Here is a 24738-nt window from a genome sequence, read left to right as displayed (position 1 = left end):
GCTCAGATAATCCAACCAGAGAGTCACTTGGGCCTCTCTGATTGGTCATTGTTGTGTTTTGTTGTTGTTGTGTTTTTTTTGTTTGTTTCTTTTGTCTTTCTCTTTGCCCTCCTTCTTGACGGGCAGCTATTGAACAAGTAGGGCCGAGATGATTTGTCAAAGTGGACAAAGGCACTCAATGTAAATGTAAAACTGATCACCGTCTATTCTTTTTTTTTTTGGGGGGGGTGTGATATGACATCTGTTGTTTAATTGGGAAAGTTAAGCTGTAATCTAAGTCCAGATCTATCGTCTAGCATCTGCACAGTCAACTGTACTATCTACCGATTTGATCAGTATTAACAGATGATTGACTGGCTCCGTATTACGATACAGGGGTAAAGATTCAGTGTATTGATACTATACTTTATTTATTTTTATATATATATATATATATATATATGTGTCATTTTTTGAAATAAAATTTTAGGAAAACTATCATAGTATATAATATATACACTCACCATCATATGCGTAACATCTAAGGAAGAGAAATTATAACAGTGGGATCTGACTGCTATCACTGCTGTATGACCCACGAGTACAGAACTGCTATATGACCCACTGTCTGACACCAGTCAGATATAAACTGTTCATTAAAATCAATCCTGTGTTTTTGAGCGTCAGTCCAGTATTGTAAAACATATTATGCCGCTTTGATACATCAATATTTTCCTATATCCTTATCAGCAATAAGAGCATGAGGTAAAAACTCTTCATTGACCGCTCTAATGATAACACTGCAAATAACCTCACCTCACAAACACACACTCAGCCACACCCTGCTATCTGTTACAGTACACGGGTCTGTTACTGCTGCACTGTCACCACTAACAGTGCTCTATTGTCTGGGATCAGAAAAGAGGAACTCCTGTAAAAGCCTGTGTGTGTGAGCGGAGACAGACGCCGTCGTCCCCCAGCTGTCTGCTGTCCTTTACCCCAAACACAGAAAAATGCTGCATATTTTCTCTGCTCTTTTCTCTTTTTTTCACGCTCTCATTAAACTGTGGAGCGGGGGGCTTTGTTCTGACCGGGGTGGGTCATTGTGCTCGAGGTTAAAATTTTCACACACACGCTCACACACACACCAAGGAGAAAGAGACAGATAATCGCTCCTATGTGTGATGATATTTGACCTTCTCATTCCTCAGGAGTCTCCCTCTCTCTCATCCACACACACACACACACACACACACACACACACACACACACACACACACACACACAGACAGATACACACACTATACTGAGCTGACCTAGCACATTAGCATGGGATACCGAAGCAACCATCTAGCAACACGCTGACAGCCACTTGGCATACCATAGCATCTTGCTGGCGTATTCAGAACAACCTTCGTAACCATGGAACAGGGTGAAAACCACTTGTTCATAACAGATGCAAGACAGCTGTATGTTTCTTGTTGCTTGTGTGTGGTGTGTCTTCAGTATCTCTTTTTTGATTCAGCTGGATTATACTTTATTAATGCATAATTAATCAATACCCCTCCCTTCTCTCTCTCTCTCTCTCTCTACAGAAACGAGCAAAGGGTCAGTACTTGTTCTTTAAGGTGTGTGAGCATCTGAACTTGTTGGAGAAAGATTACTTCGGCCTGAGCTTCAAAGACAACGCTGACCAGAGGGTGAGTGGACCACCTGCACTGTAGTGGAAAAATCACAATAGACCACTAGGGTTAAGCATAAAGGTCATATTATGATCATATTTTCTTCAAGCTCTCATCTGTAACGTTCCGTAATTCCAACAGCAAAAACAGCTAACTCTAGCTAAGGTGCACAGCGCTGCCTAGTGGACTGAAGAAGCATCGATTCAAAACGCAAGCCTTTTCTGCAAACACTGGATTGAGGGATGTAAATTACTGCTATTAGGAAAGGGTCTCATATTATGTGTGTGTGTGTTGAATCTTGTCCATATGACAGAACCCACATTTCTCTTGAACATATACAGGCATGGACATTACTAAGAAAACCTTGTAGAAGTGATGAAGCTGTTTATGTCTAGGTTTTTTTTTTTAAGTCTCACACGTGAGCTTTTAGCAGCACTGATGTGTGGCTGGCATTGATGTGCTATTAGCGCACAAGCGGCCTGCTCTGGATCAATATGAAAGCCAAAGCCGTTGTGCAAATGGTTGGGTAAACGAATCAGAGAAGATAAGTGGACTGCTGGAGATGAACATTGATTCACTGGGTGTTCAAAATGTTACTTGTTCATCAGTAAATCAGAAAGCTGGAGTAGTCATAGGCTTTACTACTATTATTATTATTATTATTATTAGTTCTGACATTGCAATGTGATTGGCTGAGAACCCTTATATGAGTGCCAATATAGGACAAATCAGTGTTTTGTCACCATCTTCCTTTGTGCTTCACTTTCTGGCACAGGGTTCGGCAACTCTACTGCTTCTGGAAGCTAGAAAACAGTAAAAAGAAAACCCAGAAAATCTAAAATCTGTACTGAAGTACATTAGAAATGACAGTCCCAGCACAACAAGAATTGACCGTTTCACCAGTGTTTTGCTGTATCCGTTGACATACATGTAAAGAATCATGTGGACATGCAGGTTTTGCATTCTACAGACAGGGCAACTGGCAAGTTTTAGTTCAGTCAGACAGATTTGGATCTGCTTTATCTTGCAGCATGCCACCCAAATCTCTGAGTGCCAGTCCACCTTTTTGTCCTGTAACCTAGTGATGACCACCAGCCCAGTGAAAAGCAACAGCTAAGATTGAAGTGGGGATCTGAAGTGTCACGTTGTTTAAACAAGAGGACAGGGAGCAAATGCTCTTTCATCAGTTCTTGCTTTCAGATTGGAGCTGCTTCTCCTGGACATTAACCATATATATATCACAATCAGACAAAAATCTCAGTAATAAAAGTGTGGTATAATCAAGGTTGAGGTGTATCATGAGAGATTGGTGCTGCTGTGCTGTAGGACAAGAGGCTGCATGCTGAAGTGTATTATTGCCTAATTTTAGATGACTCCATTTGCCTTGATGCAGCTTTCTACACTCTTGGCGTTCTTTCAAGCAGATACATGAGGAGCCCCCTAGGATGCATTTCCAACAGCCTTGAGGAACACACACATGCAATCACTATTTGGGGGGCATTTCATGAAACATTGCTCGTTTTATTAAATCCACAAACAAACCATCAGCTTTTTAATATTTGTATTTGTCTTGGAAGCATGTTTTCAGGATTGAAGTATTAACTCATGAACAGCAGAGATCATGACCTACATTTCTCTTTTATTTTTTCCAGTTTATCTAATGGAATTAAGCAGGTTGTTTTTGTTACTATGCCTTTGAGACTTGTTAATATGTATATAAATGAGCTTTGCCCTAATTGGCTGCTCTTTTTTGTGCCTAGTTTAAAGCAGCGCTGACCCTGCTGTAGGCTTCAGAGGCGGAGAAATGTTATGGCGCTGGTTTTGAAATCACAAAAACACTGAATTCAAGCATTTATTTTTCTTTGCGGCTTCTGACTGCCAACTGAACTTCGTGCGAACACTCCCTTTCCGTCACGTTGACTTGTAGTGTACATTGAAAGTGGAAGTAAATGGCAGAGGTGTTTGTAAGGGAGACCCATTTGTGGTTGCACTTCTTTTGGGGAACCTCCTGTGCAAGGGTGTGTGTGTGTGTGTGTGTGTGTGTGTGTGTGTGTGTGTGTGTGTGTGTGTGTGTGTGTGTGTGTGTGTGTGTGTGTGTGTTGGCGGAGGTTGTGTTCTCCAGCCTGGGAGGTGATCCAAAACCACATCTGTTAGTGAACACATCTACGTCAACATTGCACAGCAGGAGCTCAGCCCTGTTATATAAACTCCATTCATCTCCCAGATCTGATACTTGATACATAACGTCAAGTCCCGAAACGTGGGTTAGAACCTGAAGACCTTGGTTGTCTGGATCTGGTGTGTATTTGGAACTAGAGCAGGATGACTTGACCAAAAAATCTTTCCGTAGTGACATTAATAGTGATATAAATTCTTATTAGGGATGCATCCATATGGGAATTGTGGGCCAGTGCCAAGCTAAAAAAATAATAATTTAAAAAGCGCATAGTTGAAACCATTTATCTGTTCAGTTTCATAACAGATGCAAGTGAACAACATTTGTGAAGCTTGTGAAGAGCCAAGTTGGGGTCCAGATGTCTGCACTGCTATGAGGTGGAGTTGGAATTAGGAATGGGAGATGGGATCTTCCATGTTATTCAGTATTAACTCTTTTGGGTTGGGGTTATTATACAGTATTTGCTCAATTTGATTAGGAACACACCTGATTTAATATAATCAAGTACTGATTAGATAAACCAGAAGCACCTAAAATGTCACTTTGCTGAAGATGAGAACTATGGAAATGGTTAAATAAGCACCAATAAATTACACCTTCTTACTTTATTAATGTTGTATATATTTTATTCGCTGAGTAGAGCAAACACTTGCTGCTCAGATGAACAGCTTTTTAACCCGTTGATTTAAGGGTGGTCCCATCAAAAATAACCCCTTTTTTATTTTCTCACTACTGCATTTTTATTCCCAACTGATATTTGTTACCAAATTTCTAACAAGAATTACTTAATATGTGTTTGCTAAATGTTTGACTCTGAGCTACGGTGGCCGAGAAGACCAAATATGCTGGAAGAAAAGAAAAGAGCAATGAAATCACATCACATCAACTCACACACAACAACAAATCAACAACAAATTGACAACTGTGCTACATTTTTCGAACGCACTGCAAATTCTTTGTGCGAAAGCTCCAAATTTACAGACGTGGCGTAAACGCTGCTGGAACCTTGAGGCGGCATCCCATACCACCTACTGCCACACTGAATAGTATGCAAATGTTGTGCACCACCATTAGAAGTGTATTTTTATTATTGTGGTATGTAAAGTACAGAAGTGTGTGAGTTGAGACATAGCCTGAGGCTCTGTAAGCTGTCCATAAATTCCCAAGCTCAGTCTGAATACTGTTTAAAACCAGATACCTCAGTTATTCAAATGCTGCTGGACCTGCCATCAGTTCTAATTATCGCTAGTGCCCAAAACTAAAAGACAGTACAGTTTTAAAAATAAATCTGCGTAAATCTGGCCGGAGAGGAGAGTTCCTCAGGGTTAAATCTGCCTGATTTCTGTCCCTTATATGCACTTTTGTCTCCCAGACAGAAGCTGAGGAATTCCAGCAAATGTTACTTTAGTTTCGCAGCAGCGGGCCGGGCGGCCGGCCGGCCGGGGCGGCGTCATTAGAGTGGAGAGCCAGCGTCCAACCCAAACATTTCATAACAGGGCAGGAGCGGAGTGTTGTTTTAACCCCGGCAGCCTCTACTTTCTCCTTCTCGCATCTACTCTTCTAATATCACTGTTTGAGGAATTGTATTTACTGTTACCCTAAAAGTTGAAGCGGTGTTGATCCTCCTCTACATTCCCCTCCCCCACCCCCTATTTAGTGCATAAGAACAGATTAATCTTAGCTTGAACGAGAAGAACTGGAGGTGTCCGCTTTCCTGAGGACACTTAGGACTCCGGCCCTCGCCCTCTGCACATGTGGGGAGCAGCAGGTTTCGCACTGCCGGGCCTAGGCATGCTTGTTTACTGGTGTTTTAGAAATTTAAGCATCTGATCATTTAGTAAAATAGGTGCAGGTTCCAGGGGTTCAGCATCAGTTAGGAGTCACATCTATCGCCTAAACTGGAATGTGGGGTCCATTAGGTCCATAACTACACAAGCTACACAAATCAAACCCTGTTTAGTTCAAAGGCAGACCCCAGTTACCCCAGCCAGTTATATTATCTTGTTGATTCTTCAAGATCAGTGAATATCTCCAGTGGAAATAGGCAGCACCTTACTTTGTCACGTGTCCTCCTTTCGTTTTTCAGTGGCTGGACAAAAAAAAAAGCAACATGGGTGGAGCACCGGGTGCCACGTCTTAAAATTGGTTGCTCTCCTTTTCCTTTCGCTTTGTTGATATTTCATTTAATTTAATCAACTGTGTTTAATACAGTAGCATTTGTACACAGTATGAGCACTAGCATAGTTGGTGTGCCACGCTAACAAAGCAATTGCAAGGGTTATTATGCAGGAGACGCAAGCTGTTTTCGTAGCCTGCTGTTTGAAAAGCTGTGCCAAAAGTTTCTGACTACGAACATGCCGATGGTGGAGGAGGGTGGGCTAATTTACTGACTGAAAAAAAAAACTGACAGCAGAGTAAACGGCTAAAACGGTGTTTTAAAAAAAAAGTTCCAGCCTAAGTTTCTTTCCTGCCAGAGTTTCTTCTTCACCGTCTCCATATGGCAGTGGTCGTGCTTTGCCTGAACCGGTACTACTGTTGCTATTACGTTCTGTACGTAAACGTAAGCTTTCAGAAAACATGCATAAACACGGATGAAATGAACGGCGAGTACGAACAGAATGCTCCGCCTGTACCTGTATTTGTGTTTAACTCTGAGTATAAATGAGCCTTTAGAGGAGAACTGCTTAGCACACTTGGAGGACCAATGCTTAGACTGTTGTGCCACTCAGGAGTCTAACCAGGCTAGTTTGGCTATTGTTTCCTAGCCATGCCTATAACTTCCAGCCAAGCTTTCAAGATGCTGTCTTAAATTTTCATGGCAAAACCAGTAGCGTTTCTGATTTCACAATGTGTTTCTGTATTAATTATGAACTAAAATTTAACATTTATTTAATTTAATTTAATAAAGATGTAGCTTATTGAAAATAATTTATTGCTAACTACATTAAATGTATCTCCTGCTCTCGCTCTCTCTCTCTATCTTTTTTCCCTTTCTATTTTCTTTCCTTCCCCAGTGCTGGCTAGATCCCACTAAGGAGATCAAACGGCAGATCCGCAGTAAGTACCCCTTCATTTATCACCCTTTTTCACACTTTATGCTTCGCCCTCATACATAAATACGTACATACATGCTATCTATCCGTGTTTTGGGGGCTGGTGGCGATCGCAGGCTAACTCTGTAATACGTTGTCATGCAGGGCCCCTGTGCTGTTCTATATATTGTCTCTCAGGATGAGGTTTATATTTGGACAAACTGCTGGCATAAGTAGTTTAAGGCATATTTGGTCAGAAATGGATAGAAATGGAGTGCTGAAGGCATGTCGCCATTCTTATATATCTTGACATAATTATTTATGGCATCTAATAGCTTCCGGGTGAAAAGGTCATTCTGAATCCATCAGTGAACAGTGATTCCAGTGACGTCCTTTCCTGTTTACCACTCTAATATCATAGGAGTTTGTGCTGTTGGAGAATGACGGGCTGGAGGGATATGTGGGGTTTGCTGTTTCAGGGATTTAGGGGCCGCAAGGATGAGGTATGACTGTTCATAGAGAGGGAGGGGTTTCTGTGCTATTTCAGAATGACTGGCTATCATAATCCCCTGGGATCAAATTTTAGCCACATATTGAAGGCTCTTTCCGACATTGTTGCTGTTCTGGCATCAGATGCACCTCTAAACACATCTGTAGAGTGAAGAACTGTGAATATCAAACAGCTGCAGCATGACGAGAGAGAGAGAGAGAGAGAGAGAGAGAGAGAGAGAGAGAGAGAAAGAGAGGGAGGGAGGGAGGGATAACATGATAACAACCAGGACAGTTACATATCTCGTAACCTCTGGCAGCCTCTTTGGTACTTCCCTGTGTCTCTGTGTGTGTGTCTCTGTGTGTGTGTCTCTGTGTGTGTGTCTCTGTGTGTGAGTGAGAGAATGAGGGCTACTTTGACAATGAGTGAAGACCAACTCCCCTGTGAGTGAGGGGAAGAATGTATGTGTATAAATGGCTGCTGGAGACCCTGGTGTAGGCCACTGAGGCGGGTGACCCAGTTTCCACGGCAACTTGTACCATCTCTCCATCTCTGCCTTGTTGGGTTTATTTTAGAGCTGTATGTGGAGCAGCACACACGCACGCAAGCACTGTCTCTTAGCTCCCTGTCTGTATGTTTGTGTACCTGTGGTGTTCTGTCTGTTTTTCTGTTGTCTGTGTAGTCGTTTGTAGCTTTCCTTGTTTTTAATTTTTTCACACACACTTTTATTACCATTTTTCTTTCATCTCTTTTTCCTTCCTTCTTTCCTTCTTTTTCATTTTGATGTTCTATTTTCCCCATTTGCCTGGACTGGCTAAAGTACTTTGGCCACAATATAGCCACTGTGGTCAGGAAGCACTGCATTCTGTGGGTCATTTATTACTTTACATTCCTCTGACAGAACACACACACACACACACACATACAAAGTAGTTTCTCAGAATTTATGTAGAGACATGAACACCACAACTTACATTTCCTTCAGACACACACAGACAGTTTTTGTGAAAGAACACATTCACTCGAACACATTCAATGCATTTTTCTCATTCCCTTTTTTCCACTCTAGTACAGGGATAAATGAAAGCCTCAGGCAAAGAGGATGAGAATTCCTGCATAGATGAAATGTAGCTTTGAGTTTGTAGAGAAATTCCAGTGTATCTCAGTGGTAAGACTCCGGGTGTGTTAGTTCAATTTAGCTCGGTTTTGTTTGAGCTGTTTTCTACACACACAATATTCTAATTTGTTGGCTTCTGTTGTGTAGGTCCAGGCTGGCCGCTGTTTCTCTAAAGCAGGGATGGGGAATGAGGAGTCTAGCACCATTTGGAAGATTTCCCTGCTCTAGGTCACCAACTAAACCTGGTAATTAGAGTTAAACCAGATGTGAGCAGGAAAGTCACCAAACTGCTGAAACTGGAGTTCCCCATCCCTGCTCTAAAGCATGCGTTATTGTACTGTTTGTATGGGGTGGGAGGGAGGTTAATTTCCTGTTCAGAAAAACAAATAGTCGGTCTCCGATTCGCCTCTCAGGCAGCAGATCTGAAACCTAAAGGCCTTGGAAGACACATGCGTGATATTTTTAAATGACCAATTATCATTCTACCAATGTCTAAGTCATCTCAGACTAGGTTGATTAGTTCTATTATATCAGGAAATGAATTTATCTGTGTGGTTTCTTTTTATGCTTGTGGTGAGCGCAGTGCTAATTGGTGGGGTAAAAGTGTTTGTTACTTGTTAGTTGCATCATCATCCTTATCTGCAGGGTTAAAATATTATATCTTCAGTCGCTCTCTCTTGCAGCTCCTTCTCCACCCTTCACTGGATGTTACATTGCCAAGCGTATTACGGGATGTGGATGGAGTGTTGTGTCATCTAATGCCTAATCTAGGATAGATTCTAATCTGCTCTGGGTGATCGAGAAAGAGAGGAAGGTGCAGTGAGCGAGAGAGAGAAAATCTTTGGTGGATTTTAAATAAGGGGCTGCAGAAGCAAACGCAATAATATTATTGAACTGGAGGCCACTTCTCATGAAGAATTTGCTAAAATTCAGTACTAAAGGATCTAGTGCTGAAAACGCTATTCATAAAGAGGGGGATTCATTCTGAGACTGCAGTAGTCATTAAATGTGGTGTTTTGTGTTGAATTAGGAGGAATCACAATTTAAATTGGTCTAATTGTAAACAGCTGGGAGTTGTTTTTGCAGTGGGGGTTAAAGAATGTCTATTGCAACTGTACATATAGATGCTTATATAGACCTGTGTTCATAGTACTAGTGCATATAAAGACATTCATATATTCAGTGCACGTCTATGGTTACTGCCGCCTATATTGATATTTACTGTCTAATCTGTTTGCTATTTTCTTTTTCTTTTAGATTCTCAGTGGCAGTTTGCCTTCAATGTGAAATTTTACCCACCAGACCCCTCCCAGCTGACTGAAGATATAACCAGGTACACCCACAAACACACACACTCATGCCATTACACATTAACTCTTAGGGGTGTGTGAGAGAAGTATAATTTAGCACTTGTTCCTCCTTTAGATTCACTATTTGATTTTATAGTTGAATACTCATCCAGTCATTAAACTATAAACTCTGACTCCAGGCCTGTAGGAAAACACTACTTTATCTGATGTTTAATCAGTGCTTGGTTCAGGTGGGGCAGCTCGGTTTGCTCAGCGTTTATGTAGTGTTACTGCATCAAAACAAGGCCACATTCAAAAACTGAAAGTAGGACCTCAAGAGCGGGCAGTGCGATCTAGTGTCACGATGAACAATTTACCATTAAAGGGCCAGTATCAGCTGCTTTTACCATGTGTTATAAAAAATGGTGTTTGCAGTGATAAGAAATTCACATCAGGAAGTGAAGGGAACACTTAGAAAGTTCAGCTGTATTTACTTATGTACACATATCGGCAAGTTATTGCCAGTATACAGACTTCTTACGTTAACGACTTTATTTCAGTAATAGTTGCTTGTGATTTGAAGCGGAAAGGAAAAAGGAAAAAGCAGTTACTGAATGTACTGTTATCTGAGAGGCTGAAGGTCACACCCCCTATACACATACACACACCTTGTGACACTCATGCCAAGAGTTTCTGCATTATTTAAACCTTCCCGCCTTTAGATTCGACCTACCGTTGCACACTTAAACACATACACACACACACACACACACACACACACTTTTTTGTTTTCATGACCCACAAAGCTAAAGGTTGGTAAAAATATGCAAATATAACTGCCGTTGAAACAAACCCCATACACATGGGTTAAAGGTTAGGATTGGATCAACCTTGTTTACATGCCCAGTTATTTATATGGCAATGTGTAAATACCCCAAATCCCACCACCCTACAGGTATCTGCTGTGTCTGCAGTTGAGGCAGGATGTGTCCTCGGGCCGCTTGCCGTGTTCATTTGTGACCCATGCTCTGCTGGGCTCGTACACACTGCAGGCTGAACTTGGAGACTATGACCCCGAGGAACACCGACTGGACTCCATCGCCGACTTCCAGTTCGCTCCCAGCCAGACCAAGGAGCTGGAGGAGAAGGTGGTGGAGCTCCACAAATCACACAGGTAACACCTTATACACATGCAGACAAGCGCACACTTTTTTTTTTTTTTTATTATTGTAGTTTCATTTGATGTGTTAACTAGTTCATATGTGTTTGAATGTTTTTTTTTGTTTTTTTTTGATGAATTGATATAATTTTGCTTATAATTTGTATAGTTTTGTTACATAAGATAAGCAAAAAATAGCTTATTTGTAGGCAAAAGACCAGTCATCATAGCTCTGTATAGAACCCTCACTTTCACCAAGAATATAAGAACTCAAACTTTTTATTTGTTTTATTTGTTTTAATCTTATTTTCAGTATCTTAGCAAACGTCAGGCGTGCAGAAATGATCTTTTTTTAGTGAGCAGCGACTTCCTTCATGGTTGTCTGCCATAGACATCCTGCTTGTTCAAGGTTTAATGGACTGTAGACCCATGAACACAGACGTAAGCCTGTAGCAATGGCGCCTTTAAATCTTTGGCCATCACGTTTGGGGTTGAGTCTCCCTTGTGCTCTTGGGGTCATTTTGACAGGGCGCCCACTTCTTGGCACAGTAGCTCCAGTCCCAGTTTGTTTGCCTCACTGTAGGCTGGTTAATTTCTAAAGTCTTTGAAATCACTTTGTAACCTGTTCCAGCTTCATGTAAATCAACAGTTTTTGATCGTAGATGAAAGCACTTTTTGGCAAGGCATGGCTCACATAGGCGGAGCAAACCTATCTTGTGCAGAGTGGTTTTGCCATTTAATTGTCAATAAGCTTGACTTGGATGAGGATCACATTGTGACCTAGGAATGCAGAAAACTATACATGTCCAAGGGGTTCACATACTTTTAAATATCAGACACCTAAGACATTAATTAAGCTGAAGGTAGATAAGTCACTGTTTTACTGGCTAACTTAAAGCTGGCATCTCTGAGGGCTGCTGTTATTAATAGTGTGTGAACTCTGACCTCACAGCCAACCAGTTTAACTGTGGGTCTTTAGGAAAGTGTTCACACACAATCAGTAAACACTGCAGTGAAGGATACTACCTGCACACCATCTGATGTACTGCTGCTGCTGCTGATGATGATGATGATGATGATGATGTACCTGTCTTGTGTGTCATTAATCTCTCTTTGTCTTTCTTTCTCTGCCTCTCTGTTTAGGGGGATGACTCCGGCTCAGGCCGATGTTCAGTTTTTGGAAAATGCCAAGAAGCTCTCCATGTACGGTGTCGACCTGCACCATGCGAAGGTATTATTTGCATGTGTATGTTATTATTTGCGTATTACAGTAAAACATGCCATGATTGGTCAGGAGCTCATTTGCCTATTGCAGTCAGACAAATGAGCCCCTGACCAATCACGGTGTGTATATTAACAAGCACATGAGCGGCTCAGCTGTGTTTAAAACTCTGTACACACACAAAATGAATTGTTATAGTTAGTTAACAGCACTGGGCTGTTCATGGAATAAACTGTGACCATTACGCTGCTTAGCAACATAACCCCACTATTAGCGAGCTACATGGGAAAACGGTTGCTTAAACGAGCAAAGAGTCATCTGCAGTTCTTTCTATCATCTGTTGCTTGGTAACGAGACTAACCATACATTTTTGTCCACATTCAGCTGATGTAGTGAGCTATGATGTTTACTATAAATTGCATTGTGGGAGATTACAGTGCACTCGAGATACATTTTAATTCCACTTTACTATTCAGACACCTAAACGTACATGGGGAGGTCATTTCGGACACTGTCACTGTGATTGTCTAGAGGCTCATTTGCATATTTTAATCTTTTTTGACTGCGCGTGTGTGTTTTTAAATGATGCCCTTTTAATGTACAGAGGTTTGAGTGATTGGAGCAAACTCTAGCTGGAATCTACATCACACCTTCATAGCTCTCACTCTCGCTCTCTCTTTCTCTAAATAAGGTTAATTTTATCTTTAATGCTGATGATGTGACCGTGTTCAGGAGCTATCATGACTGTGTGTATCTGTGCTGGGTAATGGGGTGCAGAGTGTCCTCTTCTGCGACCCAGCAGCTAAATATAGCAACTGATGCTCTCCAGAGGACGACTGAAGCAGGGTCAGGAGGAGGAGAACCAATCAGATTTAGATGGACAAAGAGGGAGAGAATTAAAAAGACGAGTGCACGCGAGAGAGAAATGTGAAGTAGAAGAAACGTGTTAAAAGCATCCCTCACGACCTGTCAGTCGGTGCTGATCTGTTCCATCCGTCATAGATATTGATCTTGCGCACACACATGCACCACATACACACTCTTCCACGGTTACCCAAGGTCAGAAGGTCCGTGTGTGAATAGTGAAGTAGTTAGACTCCCACTCTCACAAACTTCTGCAGTCTCTTACGCTCTCTAGAAAATCCTTGTCCCTCTGTAGACACCCACAGACTACCACAAACTCAATCAAACTACCTCAGACTCCTGAAGTCTTCCACATACTCCCGCATACGTCCACAGACTCCTGGAGTCTCCTGCAGTTATCCACATACTCCCGCATACGTCCACAGACTCCTGGAGTCTCCTGCAGTTATCCACATACTCCCGCAGTCTTCCACAGATTCCGCCAGTCTCCAGCAGTCTCTTACATACTCCCGCAGTCTCTCAAAATGTCCTGCCAGCTCCCACAAACCCTTAAAAACTCCTGCGGGCTCCCACAAAACCCCAAATTCTCCCTCATACTTCCACAAACTTATATACTCCAACAAACGCCTGCAAACCTCAGACTACTACAGACCATTCACTTTAACATTCTCTTCCATCCTACCTGAATTCTGTATATAAGATTGGCTTTTTTTTATGTGCAGCTGTTTTTAATTTTGTTGTTTGTTTTTTGGTAAGATATTTTGGGTGTGTTTGTGTAGGACTCTGAGGGAGTGGACATCATGCTGGGAGTGTGTGCTAATGGCCTGCTGATCTATAAGGATCGTCTGAGGATCAACCGCTTCGCCTGGCCTAAAATCCTCAAAATCTCCTACAAACGCAGCAACTTCTACATCAAGATCCGACCAGGAGAGGTAAACGGCTCTCACACACACACACACAGACAGACAATTAAATTATTCCCTCATTAACTTTAATATACTCACATGCGCTTCATCAGTACAATTGCGTGTAATTTGCCCACTTAAACTTCTTTACTAGTGGCAGAATCGGATTGTAGCGCTTCTCTCTGGAATTTTAGCTAAACACTCTAGTGCTACCGGCTGTGATCTAGATCTCACTGCGTTTCCGGTTAGTGTATCTGCTTCTGTTCTCACATTAGGGAATTTCACAGGAATTGTACCGCTGTCCTACAGCTAAGAAGGGGTCATGTTTATGTACATCATGCTGTGTGTGTTCCTATTGAAATAGTTATTCACACACAGCCACAGATTTGCATTCACACACCATGCTGGATCAAACCCCAGACTGCAGAGTTTGTTGAGGTTGGAAGTGTGCGGCTCCCGGTTCAGTTCCCCGCGGCAACAAGGAGAAAATGATTTCTGTGCTCTGATCACACAGCTGTTCTTACACAGATTACACACTGTATGTTCTGTATGTTCCACATGCTCTAACATGTTCTTCCGCTAACACTTTTTTTCCACAGGCTTTTCGCTAGATGCTTGGTATCACTGTAGAACTTGGTGGAAACCGGTGGCATTAAATATTCATTTATTATATTAAAATATTACATGTTTTATTAAACATTAGAAAAATCTGTTGGAGGGACTTTCTCCTTTTTTCCCCAAACGTCTGCATAATTTATAATGTCTGAATAATTTCTTTGAGTATGAATCATTGTTTTAATTGCACAAAGCATCTGCTATAGGGGATTTCATCAGATTTCTGCAGATTTCTTTTTTTTATTGCAGCTAATATGATCTATTCGAATAGTAACTGTTTATTAAACAAAATGAACGAAAATTCCATTATTTTTTCAGGATTTCTAAATGATGTATTATATTTAAATATGACCTACAGTATTTTTTTAATGAATGAAATGTCTGTTAGGGGTCTGTTCCACCCTTTTTCCAACCTTCTGCGTAATTGATATTTTATTTTCAAGTATTTAAATGTTTTAAAATGTAGGAACGTATTCAGTAATTCCATCTTTTTTGTCAATTCAGTGGTTGACATGTGAATGCAAATGTTTTCTTTAAGGGTGGTGATAAGAAAATAGGAACCAGGGGTCACCATGTCAACAGTACAAATATAGCCATTTTACTTACCACCCAAGCCCACCAGTGAAGCCACAAGTGACTTCTAAGGTTTATACTGAACATTGATGATACACCACTGCTCTGGAGTCTTAATGAACTATTAAAGGCTATTGATGAATTATTACTGACAGTAATTGTCTGTGTGTGTGTCTCAGGCGGAGCAGTTTGAGAGCACAGTGGGCTTTAAGCTCCCCAATCACCGCGCCGCCAAAAGGGTCTGGAAAGTCTGCGTGGAGCATCACACCTTCTTCAGGTAGACACACACACACACACACACACACACACACACACACACACACACACACACACACACGTGGACACAACCCATAGCTGGTCATTAAAACTGCATGACTGTGAAAGATCCTCTTGGGTCTTGCCTGCTGCTCTATGCTCTTGTTTTGTAAGTGTGTGTGTTGTCTCCCTGGTGTGTTTCTGGTGTGTTTGAGCTCACTGAGGTGTGTAATTGTCCTGTCTCCAGGGAAACTGAGCACTGTGTGTACTTCCTGTTTGCTCTGCAGGCCAGAGTGTGCTTGCGCGCACACACACGCACACAAATGTTGAGTTCAGAGCTGTCTCCACTCAAGCCTGACCCCATCAGTGCGCTGCCCACTAATAGCTAGTGATGCCAGATGACCTCGGACTAACATCAGCATCAGATGTTCACATATTTGATTGTGTGTTTTGATGTGTGTGATGTAGAGAGAGTGGTCAGACCACCACCATAAAATTCTGGTCAGATCAGAGTCAGTACACACTGTTCAGTCTGCAGAGAGATCACACACTGACCACATTCAAACCATAAAATCCCATTCAGATGCTGCTGTATTCCTGAGACACACTCACACTCTTTCTTTTTTGTGCTCTTTTGTTCTTTTATTCTTTCTTGCGCTCTTTCTTTCTTTCTCAGTTTTTCTTGCTCACTCACGCGCTCTTTTTTTTTTTTTTTTTTCTCTCTCTCTCTTGGTCCATGTTTGTGTTTATGTCTCCGCTGTCTGGAGTCACGCATTCTGTCAATGAATAGACACAGGATACAGATAACGCTCAGACAGCTGTGCTGTGGAAGACTGAAAGTCTTGAAAGGAGCAGATGGTATAGATTCAAGTGATGTGTTTAAGGTAGTTGTAAGTGAATAAATAGTGGAAGATGCTGTTGGACAGGTCAGTGGGTCAGTTTATGAAACTGCGCTGTACTTCTCTAAAGATTAAGACAAACTAAAACCAGAAAGAGAGCAGTAATCATCTTCAGGCCTTACTAAGAAAGTTGTTGATGAGCTCCAGGTTCTCTTGGCTTGTGTTTAGCTGCATTAAATTGCTCGCAGGAGGTTGTGTCTTCACTGTAAAATAAATGTCTTTGAATCTTTAAATGTGTACGTGGTGTTTTTAGGTTGACAAACCCGGAGCAGCCCACCAAGTCAAAATTCCTGACCCTTGGTTCGAAGTTCCGCTACAGTGGCCGGACGCAGGCTCAGACACGACAGGCCAGCTCCCTGATCGACCGACCGGCTCCGTACTTTGAGAGAACCTCCAGCAAGCGCATCTCACGCAGTCTGGATGGAGGTACTGTACTTGATAAACCTAATGAATCGGGTTTGGATTTTTTTTCATTCCAGGCAGTTTTACAATAATACATTTCAATTTGTAAATAAATACAAGAAAAATGAAAAGTGAATTTCAAAATAACTTTTCTTCATCATCATCATCATCATCATTATTATTATTTATTAAGTTTTTGTTTTTTTTATAAGTCCAGTGATTCTACTGGTAACAATAGAAATAAGTCTTCACATTTAAAGAGTTCCTCTCACCCATCAAAATACAGTGTGTTGAGGAAAGGACCTGTCTTTAGTAGCTGCAGTTTAATGGTACAAAGCTGCTTCTCGCTTCATTTAAATAAAGGTCCATATAATGGACATTTACTACCAGTGCTACATTTCTCTAACTCCTCCTTTCAAAATACACATATTTGCAGAATGGGCGTGATCCCAGTGTTGCAGTTTAGCCAATTGCCAGTCTTCAGTCTTAGCCTGTTACATTTAGGTTTATGCCCTAGATCAGTAGTTTCAAGAGTTGTCTGCATAAACTTCATTTGATCATTTGTGAGAGAGCGTGTTCATAGCCATCTTAGTGCTATCAGAAAATGTCAGAGGCATGTAAACTGGAATGTCTGTTTCTGAGAATAGTGAAGTGAGTGGGAGATGAACTGATTCCTGAACTGAGATTTGTGTTCTGTACAATTTTAGAGTGGAGGGGGAAAAAAAGGAAAGGAGCACCATGCAAAAGTTTGGGCACCGCAAGACATGGTTATTCTCATGCCCTGATTAGCTTGTTGAGCGTTTTTCACTTTGTGCTGATTTCATCTAAAGGGAACTTTAACCCTGTGAATTTGTGATCCCCGGAAGCCAATAGAAAAACACAGGGCGAGGCTTCGCTCACTTCTATTTGGAATATAAAACAGTGGAGGAGCTCCTAATTAATTGGCTAGCTAGTTTTACTATTCAAACAGCTGACTTGAGCTTGACTTGATTTGCTGAACGACTAAAGCTATGTTGCCTTCAGTCAGTTAATTGACACAATTAAGGTTAAGGTGCTTTAACTACTTACACATTACTTACATGAAACCTGAATTAATTTAATGTCTCTGTGTATTATGGTTGAATTTTACGATTATTTATTGGTAATATTATTATTGTAGCATTTATTATTGATGTACATTATGTATAGTGGAATTGGTTTATATTATTGACAACAGTGATTATACTTTTTACACAATGGTGTGTGTGCATGCATGTATGTGTGTACACCCTTTATAAAAGTAAGGATCTGATGGTAAGTCCTGTTCTCCCACATCTATGCTCAGACATCCTGATTGTAATCAAGGTGTGTGTGTGTGTGTGTGTGTGTGTGTGTGTGTGTGTGTGTGTGTGTGTGTGTGTGTGTGTGTGTGTGTGTGTGTGTGTAGCTTTATCAGATCAGTCAACTCTCTGAGTTTAACAATGTTGTGCTGAAACCTGAAACTCTGTAACGAACTTCAGTATCTAACAAATAATAGAAGCCTACGAGCCACATCAGTGGTCTCAACCCTGCTCCTGGAGAGCCACCTTCCTGCAGAGTTTGGATCCAACCCTAATCCACCCCTCTTAATCCAACTTATTACTTCCTTCAGAAGTCTTGATTGGCTGAATGGGATAAGTAAGATTTGGGTTGGAGTTGAACACTGCGGCAGGATAGCTGTGTATGGAGCGGCTCTGATATCTGTATGAGTCAGTGTTTAGAGATAAGAGTCAGAAAACACACAGCAGTAGTTCAGTATGATTGACATCTTTGTATAACTGCTGCTTTGTTGGCTGGTCACTCATTTTTGTTTATTAATTAATTAATTGTTGTATGAGCATGAAGTAAGACCTTATGTGTGTAAGAGACTTGGTAGTGGTCTGATTGACTGCTGTCCTGCCGCGCACACATGCCTGCATGCATATGCAAAGCAGTCACACTTAAAACCCACATAGCGAAAAGAATAAAACCGTCTGGAGCCAACAGCGCTCTTCATGATCCAGCACGTCTGCTCTGCTAACAGTGTTCTTCCGCGCGCGCACACACACACACACACACACACACACACACACAAACGCACACTGCTTGTCTGCAGTTCCAGGTTGTGAACTCTGTTATCTCCGGGAGATCTTCCGGCCCAACTGCAGCCTGTTGGGTGGGTGTGTGTGGGGGGGGGGAGGTGTTTTTTTACAGTCCTGACTCATGATTTTAAAATATATTCCTAAACATTATATAGACACTTATATACTTATAACAAATATGGAATACATTATTATTCCATATGGATAGATGTAGAGATACATCTCTTATTACATTAATACATCCTGTGTGTGTGTGTGTGTGTGTGTGTGTGTGTGTGTGTGTGTGTGTGTGTGTGTGTGTGTGTGCGCGCATTGTCTTTCCCATTTGTTGTGAACAGACACAGGAAATGAGAGGGACATCTGTTTCCTGTCTTTGGGACGAGAGGCACATGGAGAAAGAGGGAGAGAGAGAGATAGGAGTAGAGAGAGGGCTTGAGACAGTGACATCTTTGAGATTGTTGTCGTCCGTGGTGGTCCGAGCAGGGCTGAGTGAAATAAAGCCACTGTGTGCGCCGTGTCTGTCAGATCAGACTGGTACTTGATCACCCAACCGGCTCTATTTATAACCTTCTTACTTCTGTGTGTGTCTGGATCTAGACACTTACAAATCAGACACGAAAACTCATGAGCTGTGAGAAACCAAACACCTGTAGTGCAGTCTGGTGGCATCGTGCCTAGGAGAAAACCTTTAAATCTTTCTGCAATTCAAAACGTACAATCAGGAGCAATGAATAATTATACAAATTCAAGTTATGCCTAAAAATCTTAAAATTTAAATAGCACATTTATAAATATAAATAAAAGCAGATTAAAAACACAGGTCATTATTTATGCTCTATAATTATGCTCTATGCTCTATAATAGCGCTAAGTACTTGAACTGGATGGACGCTTGGCTTTTGTAAGTTACGACAGTTCATAGAAGTCTAGTAGCCCACAGTGCAGAGTTACAGATACAGACATGAAGTTTGAGATGGTAACAGCAAATGCAACTTTTTATACCCCTAAACCAAAACAGTCTTGCAGGGAAAAATGTCAAGCACCTTTAACTCAAGTAAGTCAGTTTGATGGAAATGACTTGCTCTTTTTCTTCACTTGTAATTCCTGCAGGAACAATGGACACATTGCAAGTGGTGTACGTTGAAAGTTACTTTTGAGATTGTGTTCCGGCAGTGAAAATGTGTTCTTTCATATATGCGTGCGTGCGTGCGTGCGTGCGTGCATGTGGTTTTTTGGGGGGTTTTCTTGAATTAAGTACATTTGTCTGTCCATTTTAAATGTTAGTGTAGATAGATAATACTTTCTCGTCAGATCAGACATCTAAAATTTGTAATGCATATAAACACAGTAGCTCAATGCATTAACCTCACAACACAAGACACAGACAGTATACATTACATTATACTTTATGTAGTGCTCACTCATTCCTGTCTTGTTTTTGGCCAAACTGAATGCTCATAAAAATGGGATTGCTTACCCATGTTTGAGTCATTTCACATACTCTGTTTATTTCAGCTCAGTTCAGGCTGCTTTATTGGTCATGAAAAACAAATGGAACATGTTTATTTCCAAAGCTCAACTAACAAAGCTTTGATCAGTTTTCTACAAATAATGAATGAGAGATTGTAGTGCATGTGCAGTCGTCACATCACAGGATGTGCAGTAGTCGCGTAAGAAAAATGGAACAAAACATTTCATGCTACAGCTTGTTTGATGCAAAAGAAAATTCCCACCGTTCCACTGATCCCACTGTGGCTTTCCACCACAGATCTACCAGAGGCTGCTTATATCTGCCCAGTGTCCCTTTCAGTTCAATTGTCCAAACACAGAGGGTTTTATTAATATTAATACATGTTGAATGTACCACACACTCCAAAATTTTAAACTGTATCTGATATAATAATGCACTAAAATGTTATCTTATTAACTCTCTCTCTCTCTCTCTGATGAGTGCTTGACTCTTTGAGCTCATGGCCGTTTTGTTGAACTTTAAATTAGGTGCACTGAATGGTGAAGTTTATGAACCCATCAGCTGTGTGCGCTGTGCATTAACACTGATCGATACCAGCGGCCGTCTTTCACTCTTAATCAGCCCAGTTGTTCATCAGACCCTCCAGCTTTCAGCCAGCCTTCCTACAGCATCAGAAAGCGGTAGTGTTGTGGTTGTAGTAGTAGTAGTAGTAGTAAGCCCACAAATGGTCTTGCCCTCCTGTTCAAGGCTGACCTGCTGCTATCATTTCACCTCTAAATACATGTTACTGATATGGAATAAATGTGGATTTTTACATGTCTGGAGGTTGACCTGCTGTAGCCTGCCTTTTTTCTGATTGTACTTCTTAGCATTTTAGCATTATGCTGTTGTGCAGCCCTGGCCTCAGGCAATAGAGAATGACACACACAATCTAGGCTGGGTGTGAGCCTGAACTGGAGCTACGGCCGAATGAGCTCTGATGTAGCTTTCTGTTTATTTCCTTATTGGACTCTTAGATATTGCTTGTGTTTGTGCCTTTTCTGGATCACTGGACTTCCGTTCCAGAACAAGTTTAATCCATCAACCTTCAGTTCTTATTTTTTACTCATTTCAGTAGTTTGTTTACCTTCAAAATATTTAAATGTTTTGTTTTTTTGGTACATGCAGTGTTTCAAATGCCAGAGCCAAAGGCACATTTCCAAATGTATGTGCTTGTTCCAAAGCCTACTGTATGGAAATTCAGTGGACAGAGTATTCTGAAGTAATGTCATCTTCAGATCTAATATGTGGATTTCTTTGTGGATAGTAATACAAATGTATTTTTTCCCATGCTATTCATATTTAAAATGTATTTAGGCATTGAATGGAAATTCATGCCAGTTCATTGAGATGTCCATGGTATTGAATTGTGATGGATAATAGAATTTGTATTTAAATTGTGCCAAAATTGAATAGACATATTTCAAATTCATGTATTATTTCCAAATCTTATATGGCTTAAGGGTTATTAATATGTATAGTTCTCTGTATTCTCTATATTTTATTTTATTATATATATATATATATTATTATTATTATTATTATTTTTTTTTTTTTTTTTTTTTTTTTTTAAGCTTTAGAGGACAATATTAATGTTATTTTTTATAAATTCACTGGACTGCAAATCTATTCCCATATTCCAGGTTCTGAATTCCGTACAGATGTACATGCTTTGCACTCTAGGGCTGTCTCTGTTGCTGCTGGCTGTGCTGTGAAAAAACATCACACCTGTCATGGTCTGTGTCCCAGATACTTCCAGAGGAAGTGAACTGGCTGTGGCTGCTGTGTCTGAATAGGTCCTGTTGTTATCCGGTATGTTTCCCTATGAAAGTAAACATTAAACAGCCCCCGTGGACTGACCACACGATAGGCATTAAAACGTGCATGGCTCAGATGCTCAAGCTTCAGCTATGGTCCATCCAGCTGACCTCATTACACAGAGCCGCCCTGCCCTCTCGCAGCTCACTCTGAAACCAGCTGTTAAACTCAGACTCGCAGCTCCCCTTAGTGGACGCTCCAGGAACTGCCCAGTGGCCCACTTCTGAGCTGGAGTTTAATGGGATAAAGTGATTGAGTAAGAAAGCACACGGCAGTGTCCTCAATATACCAGCAGAAGTGAGAGCTTTTAAGTCAGTGTTTTTTTTTTTTTTTGTTTTTTTTTTTTTTTGTTTGTTTGAGTTTTTTTGGCTACAAGGCTAATGTAGCTAACACCTAATGTCTATGCCCACCACTTAGTATCAGTAAAATCTTATAGACTTGTTTATGTGGTTTCAGACACAAATCTTTAAAAAAAAAAAAAAAAAAAAGCAGCCGTCTTAAATCCTGTTTCTCTGCCCCGCAGCTCCAGTGATTAGTGTGAGTGACCATGCCCTCCTGCTGGACTCCGCACGCACCCCGGGCTCTGGAGAGAATGGCCATGACCCTGCCCTTGAGCTGTCATCTGATTCAAAGGTGAGGAAAAATAATCCTGCTCTTCATCCTCTCCTTTTTACAGGTCATGAAGGAGAGAGTCAAAGAAGAGCAGAGGGAAAGAAATTTTTAACTCAGCTGTTTAAACCCTTTCAACTCAGTCATTCAGTTTTTGACCAAATACATGATTACTGGTTTACTGTTTATAAGAAAAAATGGCACAGCACTTGTTCTGATTGGTGTGAAGTGATCACAGTTTGTCTCAGAAGAACATCTAAAAGTATCCTTTTCCATTTGTTGGATTATGTATTAACATACTTTTGTTCACAGTCAATTTTTTTCTTTTCTTTTTTCTTATAGTGAGTAGTCTAATACATAAAGACTGAAATTAATATGATTAAGTAAGCATTAAAAAAAAAAAAAAGCAAAAATAAAAAAAGCATTGTTACCACAGTATTTTTGTTAAAACATTGAGATTATACTCTGGAAATTTATATTGTGAAAAAACTTCGGGATCATGGATAGACATGTGACTGGGATAAGACATTGGGGATATCGATGATGTTATTTGGATAAAAACCTGGGGAATATTGATAGTTATTAGGATAAAATGATGGAATTATAATCATTTATTCAGATAAAACATTAGACTTATTAATTATGTAATTGGAATAAAGCGTTGGGATTATTATTAATGTTGTTGGTTTCACAAATTGGTATCATGGCCATTTTTTTGACAATGCATTACAATTATTGATAATGTTACTAGTATAAAATATTGGGATTATTGATGGTGTTGGGAAAGCATTATGGGGAATATTCATAGTCATTGGGTTCACAAATTAGGATTAGGATCATTTATTCAGATCATTTATTTGATCATGTTATTGGTATAGAACACTGGGATTGTTGATCATAATGTTGGGATATAACATTTATGATTATTGATGTTATTTGGACATAACATTGGGATTATTGATCATAATGTTATTGGGATAAAACATTAGGATTATTAATTTTGAGTCAATCGTAATCTGTTGTAATCAGAATCTGGTTACGTCACCCTGACCACCCAGGCCTACCCTAGGTTCAATCTTCTTATTTTTTTTATTCTTTTCTTATTTATTATTTTCAATTCTGATTATGCTCATGCTAGCCTAGAGCACATATGGATTAAGGGATTGTATATTTGTGTTATTGGGTTCTTCTTAAAACCACTATGTCTACTGTGAAGCTGGTGTGTCCTGCTGTTATAACAGTGGACCTTCACACAGACCCTTAGAGTAGGGGAATTAAATAGTTTTTCTTTTTTTTCTTTCTTATTGATGTTTTTAATTGCACAATGAGTTGCTTTTATACTGTATTGAAGAAATAAGTGGTTGTCTTATTGTTTTGAACTGTGAAAAACACAGAAAACTTCTTGTGTTCATGAAGAACTGAAAATTCCATCATGCACGTCCATCACGTACAAAAAAATAAGTTCGTATCAGCCCCGCTTGTGAAGGCAGCTCTGTCAGACTTGACTCATATAATGACCTCGATGTCCAGTCTGTTCCAGCCTGCTCTGTGTCCGCTGTCTCTGACTCAGACGTGACCTTCACATCTCCTTCAAAGGGCTGCATTCAGTCCTAGTGTGAGTGACCACTCCGGCTAGTCATTGCCTTCTGACCCCCACTGTACCAAACAGAGGGCGTTCAGTGCGCCTTATAGTCAGCTTCAGAGGAGAAGACCACTCATCATCGTGGAGATATTATTTACACAGCCTCAGTCCCCCAGTTCCTCTGTGAAATAAATGTGGCTCATTTATACAGCACTGACACTTTGCTGTTGTCATGGCTTACTCTTAGAGGTCTACAGTTATTCGTGTGGTTTTGCTACTTTACTTAAATGTAATGTCTTAATGAAGTTACGTTTAGATTCACAAATATGACTATATGACAGATGTGATGATTAGGACAAGTTACAGTTAAGGGGAGGGGGGGTCCCAGAACAAAGGAGGTGATGATTGGGACTAGTTACAGTGAAGGGGAGGTCCCAGAACAAACGAGGTGATGATTGGGAC

The 24738-nt window shown here is 40.7% G+C and overlaps 1 protein-coding gene across 25 annotated transcripts in view; it reads left to right on the top strand.

Moving 5' to 3' along the window:
* epb41l2 (erythrocyte membrane protein band 4.1 like 2) overlaps window positions 1-24738 on the top strand; it is an 88948-nt gene that overhangs the window by 39553 nt on the left and 24657 nt on the right. For all 25 annotated transcript variants that reach the window (XM_072677212.1, XM_072677218.1, XM_072677377.1 and 22 more), the window contains 9 exons: window positions 1575-1679; window positions 6852-6894; window positions 9734-9809; window positions 10721-10939; window positions 12068-12155; window positions 13790-13942; window positions 15283-15380; window positions 16511-16683; window positions 22609-22718. In XM_072677212.1, the coding sequence (XP_072533313.1) occupies window positions 1575-1679; window positions 6852-6894; window positions 9734-9809; window positions 10721-10939; window positions 12068-12155; window positions 13790-13942; window positions 15283-15380; window positions 16511-16683; window positions 22609-22718 (1065 nt within the window). The remainder of the gene's footprint in view (window positions 1-1574; window positions 1680-6851; window positions 6895-9733; window positions 9810-10720; window positions 10940-12067; window positions 12156-13789; window positions 13943-15282; window positions 15381-16510; window positions 16684-22608; window positions 22719-24738) is intronic.

This window comes from Salminus brasiliensis, chromosome 1 (genome assembly GCF_030463535.1).
Source record: "Salminus brasiliensis chromosome 1, fSalBra1.hap2, whole genome shotgun sequence".
NCBI lineage: Eukaryota > Metazoa > Chordata > Actinopteri > Characiformes > Bryconidae > Salminus > Salminus brasiliensis.
The sequence above is the reverse complement of the archived record's forward strand: the minus strand, read 5'-3'. Positions and strand labels throughout refer to the sequence as shown.